Raw genomic sequence first — 14,454 nt, 5'->3', positions numbered from 1 at the left:
GAGACAGCGAAGAAGAGAACCTGATCTATAACAGAGAGAGGAGAGGAGACAGCGAAGAAGAGAACCTGATCTATAACAGAGAGAGAAGAGGAGACAGCGAAGAAGAGAACCTGATCTATAACAGAGAGCGGAGCTGAGGCGAGACAACAAAGGAGACTGTAGAGAAACTTTAGGAGAACCTAAAACAAGTGATGACAGACTTCACAGAAGATGCTTCAGAATGAGCGCACATTGCAGGGTCAGGGGGTCACTTACCTGTGTAATTCTCATTTCCGTGGACTATCTCCCCCAGTAGTTGTGCGATGGCTGAGCTCACGGCTTTGGTGCTACTTCCCAGATCCTGTGAGCATTTCTCCATCTGTATAAGATAGAATAGAGAGAATGGGTCTTCAGACTTCCCGTCCCCCTGGGTGCAGTCTCGCTGCTCACTTACCGTCTCCCCAGGTAATGGCTGCAGCTTTCCCTCTCTCGCTGCTGCCTTCGCCTCTTGCAGATCTTGTTCCAAGGTTCGAATGAGGTTCAAAGCAGAGTCAATTTCCAGAGGACCACAAGCCTCCTGCGCCTGATGAGGGAATAACATGAGAAGAGTAGGCATCCAACAACATCTATGAGCGCATCCATCATTGGAAGCCAGCGCATCCAGCGCATCCAGCCCGGAGCATCCAGCCCCGCAAGCCCGGCCCTGAGCATCCAGCCCCGCAAGCCCTGCCCGGAGCATCCAGCCCCGCAAGCCCGGCCCTGAGCATCCAGCCCCGCAAGCCCGGCCCGGAGCATCCAGCCCCGCAAGCCCGGCCCGGAGCATCCAGCCCCGTAAGCCCGGCCCGGAGCATCCAGCCCCGCAAGCCCGGCCCGGAGCATCCAGCCCCGCAAGCCCGGCCCGGAGCATCCAGCCCCGCAAGCCCGGCCCGGAGCATCCAGCCCCGCAAGCCCGGCCCTGAGCATCCAGCCCCGCAAGCCCGGCCCTGAGCATCCAGCCCCGCAAGCCCGGCCCTGAGCATCCAGCCCCGCAAGCTCGGCCCTGAGCATCCAGCCCCGCAAGCCCGGTCCTGAGCATCCAGCCCCGCAAGCCCGGCCCTGAGCATCCAGCCCCGCAAGCTCGGCCCTGAGCATCCAGCCCCGCAAGCCCGGCCCTGAGCATCCAGCCCCGCAAGCCCGGCCCTGAGCATCCGACCCCACAAGCCCGGCCCAGAACATCCGACCCCGCAAGCCTGGCCCGAGCATCCGACCACAAACCCCCTGCACCAGCCCACAGCACCCATAAAGTGCTGGCACCTTTTGCAGTGCCCTGGTCACAGATGTTTCCCTTAGAGCACTGTACCTTCTGTGCAGCGGTCCGCAGTTCTGCCAGGGCGGTGGCCAGGTTCTTTGTGCACTGACCGAGTTGCATGGCGGACGCTGGATCGGACACTGTAGGGACTGCGGCTTTTCCCGCTGCAACAAGTTTACCACCAGGCTGCAATGAGACGGATGAGATTACATGCAATCCCTACACATCCCACATCCCCATAATACTCCACGTAAGGTACCTGGAGGAAGTTCTGGCTGGCACTGATGAGAGATAACTGGGCGCTGGGACTATCTGGCTGTGACTGGCTCCCGCGGACCCCTTGGACCAGCATGGGGATCTGATCAGCGACGACCTGCAGAAAGCATGGATCCAGCATTAATGGGGAGCATCAGACAGCCGCAATGTTGGGGGCAGGGAGGGGGCTCGCACCTTGCAGCTTTGGACCAGTTGTTGCTGAGCCGCAGGGTTCTTGTTGCTGGACGCTGCGTTCTGTGCGGCGGCTATGGTCTGTGTGGCGGAGGCGGCTGCCTGCTTGGCGGCTTGCTGAAGAAGAAACGCGGTGAATAGTAATGAAGAGACGAATGTGAGACCCTGAGTAGCCCCCGACCCTGCACCCACCTCCAGCTTGTGCACCAGCTTCTTCTTGATGGCGTTCTGAGCAGCGGCGTTGGTGGCCATGCGCAGACCCTCGGCGGCCTCTCGCAGCTTCTGCTGCTGCTCCTCGCTGTCTGGATGTGCGGCTGCGCCCTGCAGAAGGATGGAGAACAGTCAGAGGCAGTGATGGGGCAGCCGTCAGTGTACGGCTCCCGGCACCCACCTTGGCGGCTTCCACCATTCGCGCTGTGGCATCGGCAAGCAGCTTGGCAGCACTCAGGAGTTTGCGGGAGTTTTCCAGGTCGCTCTCTTGTTCTGCATCTGCCTTGATGGCTCCCACAAGATCAGACGTGGCCTGAGCCAGGATCCGGGCCTGCCGCACCATCTCACCTGGGACAGCACAACAGGGGTTAATGTTCTGCCGAGGACTATGGAGACCTATAGCTCCACACAGGACACTGGACTCAATGGGGGAGGGCCTGGGCTATGCTGGCTACCATGGAGACGTATAGCTCCACACAAGACACTGGACTCAATGGGGGAGGGCCTGGGCTATGCTGGCTACCATGGAGACCTATAGCTCCGCACAGGACACTGCACTCAATGGGGGAGGGCCTGGGCTATGCTGGCTACCATGGAGACATATAGCTCCGCACAGGACACTGGACTCAATGGGGGAGGGCCTGGGCTATGCTGGCTACCATGGAGACGTATAGCTCCACACAAGACACTGGACTCAATGGGGGAGGGCCTGGGCTATGCTGGCTACCATGGAGACCTATAGCTCCACACAAGACACTGGACTCAATGGGGGAGGGCCTGGGCTATGCTGGCTACCAAGGAGACCTATAGCTCCGCACAGGACACTGCACTCAATGGGGGAGGGCCTGGGCTATGCTGGCTACCATGGAGACATATAGCTCCGCACAGGACACTGGACTCAATGGGGGAGGGCCTGGGCTATGCTGGCTACCATGGAGACATATAGCTCCGCACAGGACACTGGACTCAATGGGGGAGGGCCTGGGCTATGCTGGCTACCATGGAGACATATAGCTCCGCACAGGACACTGGACTCAGTAGGGGAGGGCCTGGGCTATGCTGGCTACCATGGAGACATATAGCTCCGCACAGGACACTGGACTCAATGGGGGAGGGCCTGGGCTATGCTGGCTACCATGGAGACCTATAGCTCCGCACAGGACACTGGACTCAATGGGGGAGGGCCTGGGCTATGCTGGCTACCATGGAGACCTATAGCTCCGCACAGGACACTGGACTCAGTGGGGGAGGGCCTGGGCTATGCTGGCTACCATGGAGACCTATAGCTCCGCACAGGACACTGGACTTAATGGGGGAGGGCCTGGGCTATGCTGGCTACCATGGAGACCTATAGCTCCGCACAGGACACTGGACTCAATGGGGGAGGGCCTGGGCTATGCTGGCTACCATGGAGACCTATAGCTCCGCACAGGACACTGGACTCAATGGGGGAGGGCCTGGGCTATGCTGGCTACCATGGAGACCTATAGCTCTGCACAGGACACTGGACTCAATGGGGGAGGGCCTGGGCTATGCTGGCTACCATGGAGACCTATAGCTCCGCACAGGACACTGGACTCAATGGGGGAGGGCCTGGGCTATGCTGGCTACCATGGAGACCTATAGCTCCGCACAGGACACTGGACTCAATGGGGGAGGGCCTGGGCTATGCTGGCTACCATGGAGACCTATAGCTCCGCACAGGACACTGGACTCAATGGGGGAGGGCCTGGGCTATGCTGGCTACCATGGAGACCTATAGCTCTGCACAGGACACTGGACTCAATGGGGGAGGGCCTGGGCTATGCTGGCTACCATGGAGACCTATAGCTCCGCACAGGACACTGGACTCAATGGGGGAGGGCCTGGGCTATGCTGGCTACCATGGAGACCTATAGCTCCGCACAGGATACTGGACTCAATGGGGGAGGGCCTGGGCTATGCTGGCTACCATGGAGACCTATAGCTCCGCACAGGACACTGGACTCAATGGGGGAGGGCCTGGGCTATGCTGGCTACCATGGAGACCTATAGCTCCGCACAGGACACTGGACTCAATGGGGGAGGGCCTGGGCTATGCTGGCTACCATGGAGACCTATAGCTCCGCACAGGACACTGGACTCAATGGGGGAGGGCCTGGGCTATGCTGGCTACCATGGAGACCTATAGCTCCGCACAGGACACTGGACTCAATGGGGGAGGGCCTGGGCTATGCTGGCTACCATGGAGACCTATAGCTCCGCACAGGACACTGGACTCAATGGGGGAGGGCCTGGGCTATGCTGGCTACCATGGAGACCTATAGCTCCGCACAGGACACTGGACTCAATGGGGGAGGGCCTGGGCTATGCTGGCTACCATGGAGACCTATAGCTCCGCACAGGACACTGGACTCAATGGGGGAGGGCTTGTAATCTGTTATAATTGTCTGCACCACATTTATAAAGGGTTTGAGTTCTTTGTCTCCTACGACTAGCTTCACATTAAATGGCGCGGCGGGGCGTGGCCTCATGGAAACAAGGTCCATGCCACAAAAACAACGCTGACCCGACAGAACTTTGTCCTAGTTTTCTGGCGCACCCAGCATCAGACTCTGCCCCTAGGATCTGCCCCATGCCTCTAGCAGCTGCTGCAGCGCCTCCTATGACTCACCGGCGTCACCCATGGAGCTGAAGATGTTCTCCGTCACATTGAGGATCGTGTCCGTGGCCTGGTCGTACCGTCCAGTGGGGGGCGCTCCGGATGCATTATTTTTGATGTGCTGCAGCAGGTCGTTAAGCGCTTGGGTGACGGCAGCTGCTGCCACTCCCACCGCTTTTAGGAGCTCAGGGTCGGAGGTCGAATCCTTGGAGGACTCCACACAACCTTCCACAGACTTGGCCACCTGCTTTCCGGCCTCCAGAAGTTGTTGCTGGCAGACGGGGGAGCTGATGGTTGGGGCCACGACCTGGAAGACAAAGGTTTGGTGAACCGGGTGTCCTGGGACCTGAGAGCGCCCGCTCCACTGGACTCATGTACCTTAGTGCAGGCCACCAGCTGAGACGTAGACAGGGCGCACTGGGTGGCGGCAGCAATGACCTGCGCCTGCTGAACCGGCTCCTCCGTCCGCTCCGCCACGTTCTTGGCCTTGAGAACCAGAGCCGCCGCAGCACTGGCCACGGCTTTGGCCAATTGCATCAACATGTCCTGCAGAGCGAGAAGACACAAGTGACAGAGACCACAGAGAAGCTTCCACCAAACCACAGGAGGCCACACACAAGAAGAGAAGAGGAGGCAACAAAGCGCCGAGGCTTCACCCTCCAAGTCTGCCAAAGGAAGGACCGCAACACGATCCCAACAACCACAACAAGAACATCTTCAAGGTCTGCGGAATGGACCCGGAATCTAGAAAACTTCCCCATCTGGAGTTTCACAGCAAAAAGGAAGTGACAGGGGCCGGCTCACAGGGGACCGGGGGCCCGCAGTGTCAGGGGGGGGGGGCGCAGTGTCGGGGGGGGGGGCGCAGTGTCAGGGGGGGGTCTGCAGTGTCAGGGGGGGGGCCCGGCACCCGACCTGCCACATTAAAGAATGGAGGGTGTGCACGGTTATAATAGTACAGCGCATGTGTGTATATGTGATGCTTACAGTGTGTATCTGCTGTATGTAGATATATATAATATTCTGTATGTGTGAGTACGGTGAGTGCATATGCTGCATGTGTGTATATGGTGTGCATATGCTGTATGTGTGTATATGGTGTGCATATGCTGCATGTGTGTATATGGTGTGCATATGCTGCATGTGTGTATATGGTGTGCATATGCTGCATGTGTGTATATGGTGTGCGTATGCTGCATGTGTGTATATGGTGTGCGTATGCTGCATGTGTGTATATGGTGTGCGTATGCTGCATGTGTGTATATGGTGTGCGTATGCTGCATGTGTGTATATGGTGTGCGTATGCTGCATGTGTGTATATGGTGTGCATATGCTGCATGTGTGTATATGGTGTGCATATGCTGCATGTGTATATATGGTGTGCATATGCTGCATGTGTGTATATGGTGTGCATGTGCTGCATGTGTATATATGGTGTGCGTATGCTGCATGTGTGTATATGGTGTGCATATGCTGCATGTGTGTATATGGTGTGTGTATGAGTGTAAAAATGTGTGTATATGGTGTGCATATGCTGCATGTGTGTTTATGGTGTGCATATGCTGCATGTGTGTATATGGTGTGCATATGCTGCATGTGTGTATATGGTGTGCATATGCTGCATGTGTGTATATGGTGTGCATATGCTGCATGTGTGTATATGGTGTGCATATGCTGCATGTGTGTATATGGTGTGCATATGCTGCATGTGTGTATATGGTGTGCATATGCTGCATGTGTGTATATGGTGTGCATATGCTGCATGTGTGTATATGGTGTGCATATGCTGCATGTGTGTATATGGTGTGCATATGCTTCATGTGTGTATATGGTGTGCATATGCTGCATGTGTGTATATGGTGTGCATATGCTGCATGTGTGTATATGGTGTGCATATGCTGCATGTGTGTATATGGTGTGCATATGCTGCATGTGTGTATATGGTGTGCATATGCTGTATGTGTGTATATGGTGTGCATATGCTGTATGTGTGTATATGGTGTGCATATGCTGTATGTGTGTATATGGTGTGCATATTCTGTATGTGTGTATATGGTGTGCATATTCTGTATGTGTGTATATGGTGTGCATATTCTGTATGTGTGTATATGGTGTGCATATTCTGTATGTGTGTACATGGTGTGTGTATGCTGTATGTGTGTACATGGTGTGTGTATGCTGTATGTGTGTATATGGTGTGTGTATGCTGCATGTGTGTATATGGTGTGTGTATGCTGCATGTGTGTATATGGTGTGCATTTGCTGTATGTGTGTATATGGTGTGCATATGCTGTATGTGTGTATATAGTGTGCATATGCTGCATGTGTGTATATGGTGTGTGTATGCTGTATGCGTGTATATGGTGTGTGTATGAGTGTAAAAATGTGTGTATATGGTGTGTAGAAATATGTATATATATTTTTTTTTTAAGGGGGAGGGGGCATGCAAGGTCTGCCATTGGGCCAAGCCTCTCCTCAGTTCAGGTCCTACACAGAGGACTTCCTCTATAAACTTAGAATTCACTAATAGGGTGTACAAAACCAGACGTCCCCTTTAAGGACGGCCCTCATGCCACAAACAGTCCAGATCACAATGAGAAGCAGAATCACCAAAGAATCAGCCACAGATTTTGTTAAATTATTTTTGAAGTAATCAAACCCCAAATTATAAGGGAAAAGAAGATTTCAGATTAACAGTTCAATGATTGGAGCCAAGACCCAACACCAAGAAACTTCAGACAACCATAAAGCAAATCCTGGGGTTACCGTTCTGTGTTCAGACATTGGGGTGAGAGTGCGGGTGGCTCTGGCTGCCGACATCTGTAGGAACCCACGAAAAATGTAAATGTGGACAAGAAACCCAAATATTTGACATCACAGGACAATGGAGGAGAAGGAGAGCAGGTTATATCTATATACAGAGGGGTGGACCTCACAGAGAAGAAGCCAAACCACAGAAGATATCAAGGACATCTGACCAAAATGCAGAGGTGGAGTCCAGATACATTCACTTATGAAAAGGAAGAAGAGACAAAGATAAAAGTAATCACCGGGATAATCTACATCTCCAGGAGGAAGAGGAGGAGACACCGGGATAATCTACATCTCCAGGAGGAAGAGGAGGAGACACCGGGATAATCTACATCTCCAGGAGGAAGAGGAGGAGACAACGGGATAATCTACATCTCCAGGAGGAAGAGGAGGAGACACCGGGATAATCTACCTCTCCAGGAGGAGGAGAAACCGGGATAATATATATCTTCAGGAGGAGGAGGAGACGACAGTGGGGTAATCTACATCATCAGGAAGAGGAGGAGATACCGGGATAATCTACATCTCCAGGAGGAAGACGAGGAGACACCGGGATAATCTACATCTCCAGGAGGAAGACGAGGAGACACCGGGATAATCTACATCTCCAGGAGGAAGAGGAGGAGATTCCGGGATAACCTACATCTCCAGGAAGAGGAGACACCGGGATAATCTACATCTCCAGGAGGAAGAGGAGGAGACACCGGGATAATCTACATCTCCAGGAGGAAAAGGAGGAGACACCGGGATAATCTACATCTCCAGGAGGAAGACGAGGAGACACCGGGATAATCTACATCTCCAGGAGGAAGAGGAGGAGACACCGGGATAATCTACATCTCCAGGAGGAAGAGGAGGAGACACCGGGATAATCTACATCTCCAGGAGGAAGAGGAGGAGACACCGGGCATAATCTACATCTCCAGGAGGAAGAGGAGGAGACACTGGGATAATCTACATCTCCAGGAGGAAGAGGAGGAGACTCCGGGATAACCTACATCTCCAGGAAGAGAAGGAGACCGGGATAATCTACATCTCAAGGAGGAAGAGGAGGAGACACCGGGATAATCTACATCTCCAGGAGGAAGAGGAGGAGACTCCGGGATAATCTACATCTCCAGGAGGAAGAGGAGACACCAGGATAATCTACATCTCCAGGAGGAAGAGGAGGAGACACCGGGATAATCTACATCTCCAGGGAGAGGAGACACCGGGATAATCTACATCTCCAGGAAGAGGAGGAGACACCGGGGATAATCTACATCTCCAGGAAGAGGAGGAGACACCGGGGATAATCTACATCTCCAGGGAGAGGAGACACCGGGATAATCTACATCTCCAGGAAGAGGAGGAGACACCGGGCATAATCTACATCTCCAGGAGGAAGAGGAGGAGACACCGGGATAATCTACATCTCCAGGAAGCGGAGGAGACACCGGGCATAATCTACATCTCCAGGAAGAGGAGGAGACCCCGGTCATAATCTACATCTCCAGGAAAAGGGACATCGGGATAATCTACCTCTCCAGGAGGAAGAGGAGGAGACACCGGGATAATCTACATCTCCAGGGAGAGGAGACACCGGGATAATCTACATCTCCAGGAAGAGGAGGAGACACCGGGATAATCTACATCTCCAGGAAGCGGAGGAGACACCGGGCATAATCTACATCTCCAGGAAGCGGAGGAGACACCGGGCATAATCTACATCTCCAGGAAGAGGAGGAGACCCCGGTCATAATCTACATCTCCAGGAAAAGGGACATCGGGATAATCTACATCTCCAGGAAGCGGAGGAGACACCGGGCATAATCTACATCTCCAGGAAGCGGAGGAGACACCGGGATAATCTACATCTCCAGGAAGCGGAGGAGACACCGGGCATAATCTACATCTCCAGGAAGCGGAGGAGACACCGGGCATAATCTACATCTCCAGGAAGAGGAGGAGACCCCGGTCATAATCTACATCTCCAGGAAAAGGGACATCGGGATAATCTACCTCTCCAGGAGGAGGAGAAACCGGGATAATATATATCTTCAGGAGGAGGAGACGACACTGGGGTAATCTACATCATCAGGAAGAGGAGGAGACGCAGGGATAATCTACATCTATAGGAGGAAGAGGAGGAGACACCGGGATAATCTACATGTATAGGAGGAAGAGGAGGAGACACCGGGATAATCTACATCTCCAGGAAGAGGAGGAGACAATGGGATAATCTACATCTCAAGGAAGAGGAGGCGACACCGGGATAATCTACATCTCCAGGAAGAGGAGGAGACGTCGGGATAATCTACATCTCCAGGAGGAGGAGGAGACACTGGGATAATCTACATCTCCAGGAAAAGGGACATCGGGATAATCTACCTCTCCAGGAGGAGGAGAAACCGGGATAATCTATATCTTCAGGAGGAGGAGATGACACTGGGGTAATTTACATCTCCAAGAAGAGGAGGAGACGCAGGGATAATCTACATCTCCAGAAGGAAAAGGAGACAACGGGATAATCTACATCTTCTGGAGGAGGAGAAAACACTGGGATAATCTACATCTTCAGGAGGAGGAGAAAACACTGGGATAATCTACATCTCCAGAAGGAGGAGGAGACAACGGGATAATCTACATCTTCAGGAGGAGGAGGAGACACTGGGATAATCTACATCTCCAGGAAAAGGGACACCGGGATAATCTACATCTTCAGGAGGAGGAGGAGACACTGGGATAATCTACATCTCCAGGAGGCGGAGGAGACACTGGGATAATCTACATCTCCAGGAGGCGGAGGAGACACTGGGATAATCTACATCTCAAGGAAAAGGGACACCGGGATAATCTACATCTCCAGGAGGAGGAGACACTGGGATAATCTATATCTTCAGGAGGAGGAGAATACACTGGGATAATCTACATCTCCAGGAAAAGGGACATCAGGATAATCTACCTCTCCAGGAGGAGGAGAAACCGGAATAATATATATCTTCAGGAGGAGGAGACGACACTGGGGTAATCTACATCATCAGGAAGAGGAGGAGACACCGGGATAATCCACATCTCAATGAAGAGGACGAGACCAAAGGATAATCAACATGTCCAGGAAAAGGACGAGACCCAAGGATAATCCACTTTTCCAGAAAAAGGAGGAGACACCAGGTAAATCTACATCGGGATAATGTATATCTCCAGGAGGAGGGGACACTGGCATAATACATATCTCCAGAAGGAGGAGGAGACACCGGGATAATGTATATCTTTAGGAGGAGGAGGAGACACCGGGGTAATCTACATCTTCAGGAGGAGGAGGAGACACCGGGGTAATCTACATCTTCAGGAGGAGGAGGAGACACCGGGGTAATCTACATCTTCAGGAGGAGGAGGAGACACCAGGATAATCTACATCTTCAGGAGGAGGAGGACACACCGGGGTTATCTACATCTTCAGGAGGAGACGACACTGGGATAATCTACATCTCCAGGAGGAAGAGGAGGAGACATCAACATAATCTACATCTCCAGGAGGAAGAGGAGACACGGGGGTAATCTACATCTTCAGGAGGAGGAGGAGACACCAGGATAATCTATATCTTCAGGAGGAGGAGGAGACACCGGGATAATCTACATCTCCAGGAGGAGGAGGAGACACCGGGATAATCTACATCTCCAGGAGGAGGAGACACGGGGGTAATCTACATCTTCAGGAAGAGGAGGAGACACCGGGATAATCTATATCTTCAGGAGGAGGAGGAGACACCGGGATAATCTACATCTCCAGGAGGAGGAGGAGACACGGGGGTAATTTACATCTCCAGGAAGAGGAGGAGACGCAGGGATAGGAAGCTATGGTGAAGGAAATTGTCGGATAACAACTAGGAGTTATATTTGGAAGTTTATACTTATAAAAGGATTGACAGATTTTGACTAGAAGAAACATTTGGACATTTACCTGGAATCGAGGGTCGGTGTCACATTCCCCAATCTGCTGCAGCAATTCTCCACTGGTCTGGCCAACGTTTCCAGCTGCTTGAAGAAGGACCTGTCTGGGCTGAATACACAGGAGAGATATAGATGAGAGACAGCGCATCCACATTGCCCATGGCACTGCCCTGCTGTAGGCTCCTGTCTGTAACTACGCTTGTAGTTGTAAGGCAGCCCTTAAACATCAAGCATGACTTTCAGGAAGCCTAATGACATGATGCTGGGTATGTATTCCACAAGGATCAGATTTCCAAATCTAGATGACGCTGTACAATGTTCCGATGTGGTTGCATCTCATCAGTATGGCGTAGGGAACTAGAGGCTGGTAACTACTTTGCCAATTAAGGCACCTTACAGGAGCGTGGAGACTTCCAGTCATTGATACTCCACTAGGAGTTTCTGGAATAAACCCTAATCATTTTTCAAGGATGGCGCCTGTGGAGTCAGACGTGCATTCTGTACAGTACAGCATAACCTCCGGACCTTTACCAAAAGGAGCCTCAATCATACAGCTAGGGGTCATAAGGAGCCGGGGGCCATGCGGAGCCGGGGGTCATACAGCGCCAGGGGTCATACAGCGCCAGGGGTCATACAGCGCCAGGGGTCATACAGAGCCAGGGGTCATACAGAGCCAGGGGTCATACAGCGCCAGGGGTCATACAGCGCCAGGGGTCATACAGCGCCAGGGGTCATACAGCGCCAGGGGTCATACAGCGCCAGGGGTCATACAGCGCCAGGGGTCATACAGCGCCAGGGGTCATACAGCGCCAGGGGTCATACAGCGCCAGGGGTCATACAGCGCCAGGGGTCATACAAACCTCCGTGCTTGCTGGCTGCGCAGTCTTCAAAAGCTCAGACACGGCTCCCGCCAGGTTCTTGGCAGCGTGGAGGAGTTGTCTGCCGTTCCCACCTTCATCCTCCATGAGAGCAGCCAGAAGCTTCACACCGCGGGACATCTCCGTCAGGTTAGAGGAGATGGTGGTCACCGCACATCCCACCGCCGTGTAATCCGTGTCAGCCGGGTCACCTGCAACACAAGCACAAGTCACAAGTCCATGTATGGAGCACGCGGCCACGTCTATGGAGCACGCGGCCACGTCTATGGAGCACGCGGCCACGTCTATGGAGCACGCGGCCACGTGTATCACGCAGGTGAGCGGCTCGTGTATCACGCAGGTGCGCGGCTCGTATATCCCATTTCTATGCTGGAAGAGAGACATGACATCACGCGAGAGGAGAGGCAGGGCCTGCATAATTAGCAGCTCGGATCACCGGACATCTTGTCCTCATGCTCTGGGCTGCTAATTATGCATGTTCTGCCCCTCCCACTTCCATGCTGGGAGAGAGCGATGATTTCCTGGACCAGGATAACTCCTGTCATGGATCCCCCATACTAGGAGCAGCGCAGGTGGCTTCTTCTTACCTGCTGTCAGGTTGACCACGGATGCCGTTCCGGCAGTGATGGCGTCCACCTGGGAGTGGATTTCATGTTTGGACTCATCCATCTTGTTTTTGCGCCAAGCCTTGGCTGCCTGTAAGTGCAGGAGAGTTTGATGCATGGAAGCGGCGGAGGAACGTGACGTGTTATAAGATATTAGGGAGGAGGAGCGATGTGCATCGGGAGAGGCCGCTCTCTAATACCAACACTTCAACATTTCCGGAGCTTCTTAACGGGGTAAATCCAGGGTCACTCAAGCTTTGTCCTGCCACTATGCACGTGGTTTGTTCTCCCTCTACCTCTCCGGCTCTGTGACAATAAGTCAGCCTGGCCACTGGAGGAGCTACATGACACCAGTGATACCTGGCCACGTGCCAGCTGAGGAGCGGGCGATGGGGTGAAAGAGGAGCTACATGACACCAGTGATACCTGGCCACGTGCCAGCCGAGGAGCGGGCGATGGGGTGAAAGAGGAGCTACATGATACCAGTGATACCTGGCCACGTGCCAGCCGAGGAGCGGGCGACGGGGTACAGGAGGAGCTACATGACACTAGTGATACCTGGCCACGTGTGAGCCGAGGAGGGGGCGCCTGGCCACTGGAGGAGCTACATGACACCAGTGATACCTGGCCACGTGCCAGCCGAGGAGGGGGCGCCGGGGTACAGGTGGAGCTACATGACACTAGTGATACCTGGCCACATACCAGCCGAGGAGGGGGCGCCGGGGTACAGGAGGAGCTACATGACACCAGTGATACCTGGCCACGTGCCAGCCGAGGAGCAGGCAACGGGGTGAAAGAGGAGCTACATGACACCAGTGATACCTGGCCACGTGCCAGCCGAGGAGCGGGCGCCGGGGTACAGGAGGAGCTACATGACACCAGTGATACCTGGCCACATACCAGCCGAGGAGGGGGCGCCGGGGTACAGGAGGAGCTACATGACACCAGTGATACCTGGCCACGTGCCAGCCGAGGAGCGGGCGCCGGGGTACAGGAGGAGCTACATGACACCAGTGATACCTAGCGGAGGAGGGGGCGCCTGGGATGAGGGAGGGGGATACGCCAAATCTAAGAGCAGTAACGATTTATACTCACCGCATCCTGACCGAGTGGTGGGAGAGAATCAAAGTCGTCCAGCGTGGCCTGAGCCGCGTCCACCGCCTGCATGCTGGAGTTGATGGTTCCAGTCAGAGCCTGCTGGGCCGAGGTCTGAGGAGAGGAACAGAAGTCACAACAGGAGAAGTGAGAGGGGACCCCGGGGGGGGGGGGGGTGAGAGGGGACCCCGGGGGGAGGAGTGAGAGGGGACCCCGGGGGGAGAGGAGTGAGAGGGGACCCCGGGGGGAGAGGAGTGAGAGGGGACCCCGGGGGGAGAGGAGTGAGAGGGGACCCCGGGGGGAGAGGAGTGAGAGGGGACCCCGGGGGGAGAGGAGTGAGAGGGGACCCCGGGGGGAGAGGAGTGAGAGGGGACCCCGGGGGGAGAGGAGTGAGAGGGGACCCCGGGAGGAGAGGAGTGAGAGGGCACCCGGGGGGGGGGGGGGGGAGTGAGAGGGCACCCGGGGCGAGGGTGGGGGAGTGAGAGGGCACCCGGGGCGAGGGTGGGGGAGTGAGAGGGCACCCGGGGCGGAGAGGAGTGAGAGGGCACCCGGGGCGGAGAGGAGTGAGAG

The 14,454-nt window shown here is 54.6% G+C and overlaps 1 protein-coding gene across 1 annotated transcript in view; it reads right to left on the bottom strand.

The window, feature by feature from the left end:
- Positions 1-247: 247 nt before the first annotated feature.
- LOC140111606 (talin-1-like) overlaps positions 248-14,454 on the bottom strand; it is a 28,086-nt gene continuing 13,879 nt past the window's right edge. The window contains 14 exon segments of the mRNA XM_072132398.1: positions 248-358; positions 434-562; positions 1,319-1,453; positions 1,527-1,640; positions 1,718-1,831; positions 1,907-2,035; positions 2,106-2,272; positions 4,578-4,872; positions 4,944-5,111; positions 7,329-7,382; positions 11,317-11,415; positions 12,167-12,375; positions 12,772-12,880; positions 13,885-13,998. Coding sequence (XP_071988499.1) covers positions 248-358; positions 434-562; positions 1,319-1,453; positions 1,527-1,640; positions 1,718-1,831; positions 1,907-2,035; positions 2,106-2,272; positions 4,578-4,872; positions 4,944-5,111; positions 7,329-7,382; positions 11,317-11,415; positions 12,167-12,375; positions 12,772-12,880; positions 13,885-13,998 — 1,947 coding nt within the window.

This window comes from Engystomops pustulosus, unplaced genomic scaffold (assembly GCF_040894005.1).
Source record: "Engystomops pustulosus unplaced genomic scaffold, aEngPut4.maternal MAT_SCAFFOLD_515, whole genome shotgun sequence".
NCBI classification, from domain to species: Eukaryota; Metazoa; Chordata; class Amphibia; order Anura; family Leptodactylidae; genus Engystomops; species Engystomops pustulosus.
The sequence above is the reverse complement of the archived record's forward strand: the minus strand, read 5'-3'. Positions and strand labels throughout refer to the sequence as shown.